The sequence below is a fragment of the Cryptococcus neoformans genome, chromosome 1, assembly GCF_000091045.1.
Source record: "Cryptococcus neoformans var. neoformans JEC21 chromosome 1, complete sequence".
Taxonomy (NCBI): Eukaryota; Fungi; Basidiomycota; class Tremellomycetes; order Tremellales; family Cryptococcaceae; genus Cryptococcus; species Cryptococcus deneoformans.
This window is the reverse complement of record NC_006670.1, coordinates 129,659-137,500: the sequence shown is the minus strand read 5'-3', so window position 1 is coordinate 137,500 and position 7,842 is coordinate 129,659. Positions and strand designations below refer to the sequence as shown.

Genomic DNA, 7,842 nt, shown 5'->3' with positions numbered 1-7,842 from the left:
GTCTCATTTTTTTCCTTGACGTCAATGTCTCGTTTAAATGTCCCGTTTAAACCCCACTACAGGTTACTTCCAAATACATCGCTTCTAATGTTCGAAAAGCTCGTCTGATCAACCTCGTTGGTCTTGCCGGTGCTTCCAACGTCCAGGGTGAGGATCAGAAGAAGCTGGATGTGCTTTCAAATGACATCATGGTCAATGCTTTGAGCGCCAGTGGAAAGTGCTCCGTCATGGTTAGTGAGGAGGTTGACGAAGCTATCATTGTTAGTGGAATCAAGGGAACCTAGTGAGTCTAATCCTGTTCGCTAGATTATGAGCCGTTATTGACTTTTTATTTAGCTGTGTCGTCTTTGACCCTCTTGACGGCTCTAGCAACATTGACGCTGGTGTTAATGTCGGTACCATTTTCGGCGTCTACAAGGTGGTGCGTAATTTCCCTTTCTTAACAAGCAATGAAATGCTAAAACCTACTGCAGCAAGAGGGCTCTAGGGGTACCGTTGAGGACGTTCTTCGTCCCGGTAGGGAAATGGTTGCTGCTGGTTATACCATGTACGGTTCTTCATGTAACCTTGTCTTGTCCACCGGCAACGGCGTCGACGGTTTCACCCTCGATGAGGTCAGTAAATCTATAGTTTTCGACCTGGGGGGTTGTTGCTGACATTTCCTCAATAGTCCCTCGGAGAATTTATCCTCACCCACCCTGCTATCAAGATCCCCTCTCGAGGCAAGATCTACTCCTTCAACGAAGGAAACTCTTTGCACTTCTACCCCCCTACCAACGACTACCTTAACAGCATCAAGTATCCCGAGAACGGCAAGCCTTACTCTGCGAGGTACATTGGTTCCATGGTTGCCGATGTTCACCGAACGTTATTGTACGGCGGTATCTTTGGGTACCCTGATGACAAGAAGAGCAAGGATGGTAAACTGAGAATGCTTTACGAAGCCTTCCCCATGTCTTTCCTCACTGAACAGGCTGGTGGTGTTGCCACTACCGGTTCTCAACGTATTCTCGACATTGTCCCCACGTCTATTCACGGTCGATGCCCAGTCTTCTTGGGCAGTAAGGAGGATGTCGAGGACTTGAAGAAGTTCTATGTCAATTACAAGGACGACTCTAGGAAGTGGTAAGATGTGAAAAGTATACCTTTTGGCTGTTATAGATGATTTGCCGTAACGTGTGCGATGGAGGTTCACGCGAGAATAGAGCATAGGAAAAAGTAAGTAGTTGGAATGGAGTTGTAATTGGTCAACTTCATGCATTTTCTCTAGCTGTAGTTGCTTAAATGTGCTGTACCGTTTGCAAAACAACTTTTACAATTGCGACAGGGTGGCCGAACGCCATGCGTATCGAAACAAAAGGGGGAGAACTCGAGAACCGAGGGTTACAGAATTGCGATAAAGGAGCAAACGAAGGCAGCCGCGCGGACTCCTCGTACCTTGGATCAGATTTCAACGCCCAGTTCTCATGCCGGACATACTCCTTAATTGCACTGATAAATAAAAGAGCTCCAGCGGTTTCGATGATTGCATAGGCTGGTAATAAAAAATGCACATCGGGCATAGTTGGAATGAGTATATGTCAATACACGCAGTCACGACACCGTGACATCCCCCAAACACTCCCACTCCCGTCCAATTACGCCTTCATCTTCACCTTCAGAAATCAGAACTCTCGCGCCTCCCAGTACTCCGAGTCCCTCTTCAAATCCAACAAATTTCCATTGCCACTGCACACTCGTCTCCCAATACTTCTTTGCTACTTTTTCGCTTTCCCTCTCTTTCTTTTCTGATCCACCAGCAGACAGTGGTTGTAGCCCAAGATTCTCAAATTTGGGAGTAAGAGGCGGGAAATCGGGGAAGATGAGCGAAGATCCGATGTGGTAAATTTGCACAGGGCCTGCGCTTTTATCTAGAGATGCGGAAGGTTTGTAATCGGGGTTGGGTACGACACTGGCTATAGGGGGAAAAGACGCCCTAGATTCCTTCTCCTCCTGGTCGTCATCAGGGGCGGTCTGTATCTTTTTGAAAAAAGCGCTCGTAAAAGGGTTCGGCCCAATCATGCTGCCCACTGCAGATTTCAACTCTGCTCTCAAAGGAGTGGTAGATCTGCTTATTCCGGAGATACCAGCGATTGATGTTGATGCCGTTGAAGTGGTTGTGAATGGCGACAATGGGCGGCCGGCGGAGGATAATGCCGGTGAAGCGGGAGTGGAAGTGCGGGAGGGTGGAGAGAGCATCATCTGAGGATTGCCTTGCTGTGACTGTCTACTGTGGTCTGTTTCCGATTGCGCACCATCTACAAGAGGCGGTTCGACTGGTGTTAAGTACTGTATACCTAATCGTGGTAGTGTAGGCACTGCTTGTTCTTCTGAGGAATCCTGGATAGGGGCTGCCGATCGCACCGCAAGATTGAGTGTGAGATACCACTCAGACTGCAAAGGGACTTTTCGCGAACCATTTAAAGTCAAATCGAATGCCCACTTTGGTGAAGGAGATGGTAGCGGACGGTGTCGCGGGGAAGGTATTGAATCGGGATTGGGGCTAAGCCCTCGCCGAGGTGTGGCGAGTGTCCCAGAGCCAGTGTCAAGAGCTGTTGGCCCTTTGCTGGGAGTGGGCGGGGCTGCACTCAGTGTTCGGGTGGGTGTGGGATGAGGTTGAGTGATTGAAGGAAGCCGGGGAGCAGGGGCACGACGATTGAGCATAGAAGTAAGGAGTTTACCAGGGGTATGATAAGGACCCGAAATCCATTCAACCAATAGTCTTCCAAGAGGGAGCACTGCGCCCGCAGGATATGTTGGTGGGAATATAGACTTGCCTTGTTTCGCACCTTCGTCGTCATTTGATGGAGACGAATCAACCACAAACAGATACTGCCTCGTGCCCCCTACTATCAGTTCCTCGCCGTCCATCTCCGAGCCTCCTATTTTGTTCACCTTCAATCCTTCTACTGGTTCCAGCGATATCCCAGATATGAGCATACTTTCGAGGGATGTGTTCTGCATGAACACTTCGAGGTAAGTCTGTTCGCGCAGAGAAAGCGAAAGTGTTGAATTAGGATGGGAGGGTATCTGAACCCGAGTCTTGATTCCCAGAGGTGTTATAATCTATCGATATATAGTCAGTTTATGCATCCAGTTCATCCCGACAAACCAACCTACGTTGAACTTGAAGAACCTTTGAAATGTCTTTCGCCCATCCAGTGTCTCCCAAGCTACGCTCACAATCACGACACCCAAACCTAGGTCCTTCATCTCACTCTCCACCCCCAGTTCAACCATTTCGCCAAACTTGAGTTCTGGTAACTGACTTTCCTGCCCTTCTTGAAGCGGTTGTTCGCTGGAAGTGTCGGATATTTGACCATGTATGGCCTCACCCAATCGCACTCGACCTGACGCAGATTGGACCTCCACCATCATCCTTACTCCATGCACGCCATACCGCTGCCGATGGACATTCTCGAGGCCTACTCTAAGGTCGAGTTTGGAACCTAACGGGATCGAGCCGAAGGGTGGTGGGTAGTTGGGCGTGGGCGAAAAGTTGAATCCTGCGGGAGGCGGAGGCGGCGGGAGAGGAATAGGTGGGATGGAAGCTGATGCATCGGGGTTTGATGTTGGAATGAGAGTCAAGGGGGATATATGTAAGCTTAAAACCCATGTCAGCACAAAGGGCACTTAATCATATCAACAGAACCTCCACGAACACCTTGAGAGTGAGCGGAGCCGTTTCCATCTTTTGTCAGACCTTGATGATGGAGATTGCAATTGTAGGCGATAGACAAGTTGGTCTTCAATGGCGAAAAGAATGGCGATAGTGAATTGTAAACGGTTATAAAACAATGTTACGTCTCGGACCACACAACTTTCGTCACCGTCATGAACGACGGAAGGTATTTAGCCCTACGCGAGTGAAGTAAGCGGGTAAGCGATGATGTGGAGGTGGTTGCTTTTATTTGTTTGTTGTTCACTTCGGGCTTGTTCCTACCATCCATATATCTTCGTACAACTATATCCTCATCGATGGATACATGCACATCGTGACAAACGGGTACTTTCCGCATTGGATGGTATTACATTTCGTACTGTCGACTGAAACTACGATATCTTTTTTAGGCTATACATAACTCTCGCAATGATGTTATATCAATGTCAATTACAATTTGAAGTTCACCTTTGCAACCTCCCTACTCTGCCTCTCAAGAACATCAAAGGCCCTCTCAAGCTCAGGGTCACTTCTCATCTCGCCAACTTCAACTACGGAATCGTCCCCAGAGTGACCAGAAGTGGCAATAGGGTCTTCGGGAATGTTAAGCTCGCCCTCCGGGGTAAGAAGAGGGATGTTGACATGAGGGGCAAGGTGTTTAATGAGGGATTCGAGGGCGGCAATTCGAATCCTGTCGGTTTGCTGGCCCTGTGCATTGAGGCTGTAAGACAATGCGTTCGATGACTTATAGCTAATCAACTTACGAGAACAAGGTCCTTGATAATGATGTCTTTTTCCTGGCATTGCTTGAGGACGACCTGCAAATGAGCCGACTCGGCCTCAAGCCTCTTCATGTGTTCTTCACGCCTTCGTCGGAAAGCTTGCTGAGCGCGCTTGTTCTGCTCGGCTCGAGAAAGCTTTTCATTGCTGCTGTAGCTTCGTGAGCTTCATCGATGTGATAAGGTTGACTAGTTCTGGACTTACATTGGAGGCTCAGGAGGAGGAGCTGGCCTAGGCTCGTGAACGGAGGCCAAAGTTGGGTCAATCTCATGTGTGCCCTGTTGAGGCTTAGGTTCCTGAACTTCCTGGGCCTGGAGAGTCTCTCCGGTAACGCCTTCAAGAGCCATCCTGCTCAACTCAGTGAGAGAGCTCAGATCCTGGCCTGCAGGAATCTGGACTTCACCCTGGACGCCGGCACTAGCCCTTTGGGACCCGGCAGGAGAGGCAGATCTACCAGCATTGGAACCAACGAGATGAGGGGCATCTTCAGACTTGCGAGTGCGTCTCTTTTTACTTTGAGAATTCTCCATGTCAGCCCAGCCGGCACGTTGGTGAGGGAGCTTTCTCCTCTTCCCACCCATCTCACCCCGGTCTCCATAGTCAACGGCCGCAGCTACAGCAGCTTGGTCGATGGCTCCAGGCAATGGAGGGAGGGCAGGCGGAACGTAATGGGCAAGAGCTGTGTTCGCCAAACGATTAAGACTGGAAGGGATAGGGATGGACGGATTAGGAGGAGACGGGCTACGTTGGCTGTGGCCGTGGGATGGCTGCGCATGGTAGTGGTTGATGTCATTGGCATAGTCGCCGTGCGATTGGAGATAGTCAATCAACCCATGGTTGTCTGCTTCGTGGGCAGGGCCGTCATGATACAAAAGAGACGCGATGGAGTTGGCAGCAGCAGGGTTCGTGGCTGACGCTGAGGAAGTTTGAGCAGACTCCATTGTCGTGAGCGCGGGGCGGGGGCGGGTGGGATGGGAAGATAAACAAACACAGTTATGTAATATATTTCACGGAAAGAGTACGTAAAGAGTAAAACATACGTAATTAGCGCCGGAATTAGGAGATACAGCAGGGTGTGCGGCGAGTGGCGGTGTGGCACCTCTTTCTCCGCACCTCCACTTTGACTTCGGCCGTCGGTACCATCCTGACTCTTCGTATCAAGCTCCGACTATGCCATCATATAGCATCATCACACATATATCAGGTATAGTCAGCAACAAGTATGTAGGTGTATGCAGTACTTTCGCCTCTTGTCTCAACTCGATTCATATCACTGAATATCCCGCTCACGCATCAATCTAAACGCCACAATGCCGCGCTCCGCCGACGACCCCATCGTTCAAGCTGAACAGAATTTCTACAATTCCTCTATGTACAATGCTATGGGTGCAGCTCAGATGAGCTTTCAGCCTATCAACCGAATCCACCAGCATCTTTGTGGCTTACACATCTACGCCCATGATACCAAGCGAGGAGTGAAGGCACATCACTTTTGCACACATCTCAGACATGATTTACACCAGTGTGTAATCTATGACAGCGACCAGCCCGACGCGAGGCTTATCGGAATCGAGTACCTGATTCCTGAAGATGCGTTTATCGCACTACCAACGGATGAGAAGAAGGTATAGTCTTTGATGTGTGAACTAATGAAGGAAGCGCTTTGAGTGCTGATGAGTTTTTTCGCTTTCCACAGTACTGGCATTCCCATAGATATGAAGTCGACTCTGGCATGCTCATGCTGGGGACCAAATCACTCGTTCCTAGTATGTCCCGCTCTATCCTTACTTTTGTCGCTCTATTTTAACAACGTTTGAAGTAATCATTTACTAACATTGTACCAACAGACGCTGTCAGCGACATTGCTGAACGCCCCGCCATGCTCGAGCTTCATCGCATGTACGGCAAAACCACGCATACCTGGCAATTCGACCTTCACCCTGACCTACCCCTCGGTCCTCCCCAGCTCATGATGGCTTACACAGACGACTCCCAGGTCGATCGTCAGCTGCTAAAGGAGAGAGATGAAGCATTGGGTGTATCGACTGAAGCAAAGCGGAAAGTGAGGAAGGGCTATTTGAAAAAGGAGGATTTGGAGAGGCCTCCGGCGGAAGGAGCCGATCCTTGTTGGAACGGGAAGCTGGGACAATGGGAGTATGTTGAGAAGGAGAAGGAGTAAAAGGAGCAAATGGAAGACCAACATCTGTTAAGTTATTGCTCGGCTGCAGCTGTATCATCTTAATTGTTGTGCTTGACTAGGAGTTGTCTGCAAGCGAAATAGGGATATATTGTTTTTTTTGGGGATATTTGAAAGAGAAAAAAGAATGTATTTTATGATTGAGCAAAAAGCGGTTTGTACAGGGGCTACATGTTTTCAATCGTTTTGATTGCTGCAGTCCCATATTCAGACTTGTGCAGCAGCGTTAGGAGCAGCTCTCCCAAGAACTCCCCCACCCTAGATATGCGATAAGCTGAACGGTTGAGCGAACGTAAATTGTGCCTCACCAGTCCCACCGTGAACGGTAGCATCTTAAACCAGTCTTCCAAGGCAACCACTCAATCCTGCAAACGTTGATCAGATATGACTGTTGTCAAGGAGATGTAAGAAACATTTATTGAAGGCTTACAGTCCAAAATGTCTCAGAGCCTCGCATCCCTGAGAAGTCAAGGAATATGCACATATAACAGCTGAAGCGATTGAACAAATAAGCAGGCCTGGATGATTTTGTCAGCTAGCATTACCAAATGTGGTAGTAATGAAATCAACCCTACCGGTCCCCATCATGGTAAATGCGCTGTCCACCAGCCCAGGGGAACTGTTACGGGTAACCTTACTTCGGGATGTCGTCTTTTTTAAGTTTGTTGTTTTGCCCTTTGCCTTTGTGGGTTTTCTTTTAGGGTGTGATTTTGGAGAGAATAAGCCCAAGAAAGGGTTAGGCAATATTACCCAACGCAGTATCAAGTACGCCAGGCATGAGAAGACTAATGTGGTTGCTCCTAGGACGAATGCTATCTATTGTTGGAAGGCAGAGTCAGTGAGATGTACAACTATATGGTTAATATGCAGGAAAAAGCCGAGACATACAATGTACTGAGCATTTTGGGCAAACCAAACGACAGAGGAGACCACCGGAGGCATGTGGACATCGCCTGTCTATCAGGTTCGGGGCGAGTGTGACAAGACCCGTATAAAGGCAAGACCCTTGTAGTGGTGGGGAGTGTGCGCGGCCTCTGTGGCAATTGTACGTTTCTGCTTGAGAAATAAGACTGAATGGCTTGATGTTTACAATCGACCGACCTCGCGACAATGTTTGTTCTCAACAACAGTGGCATACATCGGTAATCGGCGCTGATTGTGCCTG

General features: G+C 48.9%; 4 protein-coding genes and 2 pseudogenes across 5 annotated transcripts in view; 3 read left to right on the top strand and 3 right to left on the bottom strand.

Annotated features, from left to right (window-relative positions):
- The window catches only part of CNA00470 (fructose-bisphosphatase, putative), a 1,597-nt gene extending 316 nt beyond the window's left edge, over positions 1 to 1,281 (top strand). Inside the window, exons 2-5 of the mRNA XM_566475.1 lie at positions 63 to 283; positions 337 to 421; positions 474 to 614; positions 671 to 1,281. Coding sequence (XP_566475.1) covers positions 63 to 283; positions 337 to 421; positions 474 to 614; positions 671 to 1,129 — 906 coding nt within the window. The 3' untranslated portion in view covers positions 1,130 to 1,281. The remainder of the gene's footprint in view (positions 1 to 62; positions 284 to 336; positions 422 to 473; positions 615 to 670) is intronic.
- A 268-nt stretch (positions 1,282 to 1,549) lies between these two features.
- CNA00460 (expressed protein) lies at positions 1,550 to 3,846 on the bottom strand. Its single transcript, XM_566474.1, has 3 exons — positions 3,702 to 3,846; positions 3,160 to 3,643; positions 1,550 to 3,105 (listed from the first exon to the last, which is right to left on the bottom strand). The coding sequence occupies exons 1-3, from the start codon at positions 3,728 to 3,730 to the stop codon at positions 1,594 to 1,596; spliced, it is 2,025 nt and encodes a 674-aa protein (XP_566474.1). The 5' UTR covers positions 3,731 to 3,846; the 3' UTR covers positions 1,550 to 1,593.
- A 193-nt stretch (positions 3,847 to 4,039) lies between these two features.
- Positions 4,040 to 5,450, bottom strand: CNA00450 (annotated as a pseudogene). The gene is made up of 3 exons: positions 4,685 to 5,450; positions 4,465 to 4,630; positions 4,040 to 4,408 (listed from the first exon to the last, which is right to left on the bottom strand).
- Positions 4,584 to 5,438, top strand: CNA00440 (annotated as a pseudogene).
- Positions 5,451 to 5,656: 206 nt separating the features above from the next.
- Positions 5,657 to 6,816, top strand: CNA00430 (conserved hypothetical protein). The gene is made up of 3 exons (XM_566472.2): positions 5,657 to 6,105; positions 6,177 to 6,246; positions 6,328 to 6,816. The coding sequence occupies exons 1-3, from the start codon at positions 5,791 to 5,793 to the stop codon at positions 6,657 to 6,659; spliced, it is 717 nt and encodes a 238-aa protein (XP_566472.1). The 5' UTR covers positions 5,657 to 5,790; the 3' UTR covers positions 6,660 to 6,816.
- On the bottom strand, positions 6,166 to 7,780 carry CNA00420 (expressed protein). Its single transcript, XM_567079.2, has 6 exons — positions 7,566 to 7,780; positions 7,253 to 7,493; positions 7,108 to 7,195; positions 6,986 to 7,042; positions 6,401 to 6,935; positions 6,166 to 6,309 (listed from the first exon to the last, which is right to left on the bottom strand). The coding sequence occupies exons 1-5, from the start codon at positions 7,617 to 7,619 to the stop codon at positions 6,845 to 6,847; spliced, it is 531 nt and encodes a 176-aa protein (XP_567079.1). The 5' UTR covers positions 7,620 to 7,780; the 3' UTR covers positions 6,166 to 6,309; positions 6,401 to 6,844.
- Between the last annotated feature and the right edge of the window lie 62 nt (positions 7,781 to 7,842).

Bases quoted from the DNA above. Each gene is read 5' to 3' on its own strand.
- CNA00420 (XM_567079.2), bottom strand. From the start codon at position 7,619: ATGCCTCCGGTGGTCTCCTCTGTCGTTTGGTTTGCCCAAAATGCTCAG. The intron at 7,196-7,252 runs GTAGGGTTGATT...AAAATCATCCAG, and splicing joins ATTTACCATGATGGGGACCG to GCCTGCTTATTTGTTCAATC. The intron at 6,936-6,985 runs GTGAGGCACAAT...TCGCATATCTAG, and splicing joins TACCGTTCACGGTGGGACTG to GGTGGGGGAGTTCTTGGGAG.
- CNA00430 (XM_566472.2), top strand. From the start codon at position 5,791: ATGCCGCGCTCCGCCGACGACCCCATCGTTCAAGCTGAACAGAATTTC. The intron at 6,106-6,176 runs GTATAGTCTTTG...CGCTTTCCACAG, and splicing joins TACCAACGGATGAGAAGAAG to TACTGGCATTCCCATAGATA. The intron at 6,247-6,327 runs GTATGTCCCGCT...TTGTACCAACAG, and splicing joins GACCAAATCACTCGTTCCTA to ACGCTGTCAGCGACATTGCT.
- CNA00460 (XM_566474.1), bottom strand. From the start codon at position 3,730: ATGGAAACGGCTCCGCTCACTCTCAAGGT. The intron at 3,644-3,701 runs GTTCGTGGAGGT...ATGGGTTTTAAG, and splicing joins GCTCCGCTCACTCTCAAGGT to CTTACATATATCCCCCTTGA. The intron at 3,106-3,159 runs GTAGGTTGGTTT...ATATATCGATAG, and splicing joins AAAGGTTCTTCAAGTTCAAC to ATTATAACACCTCTGGGAAT.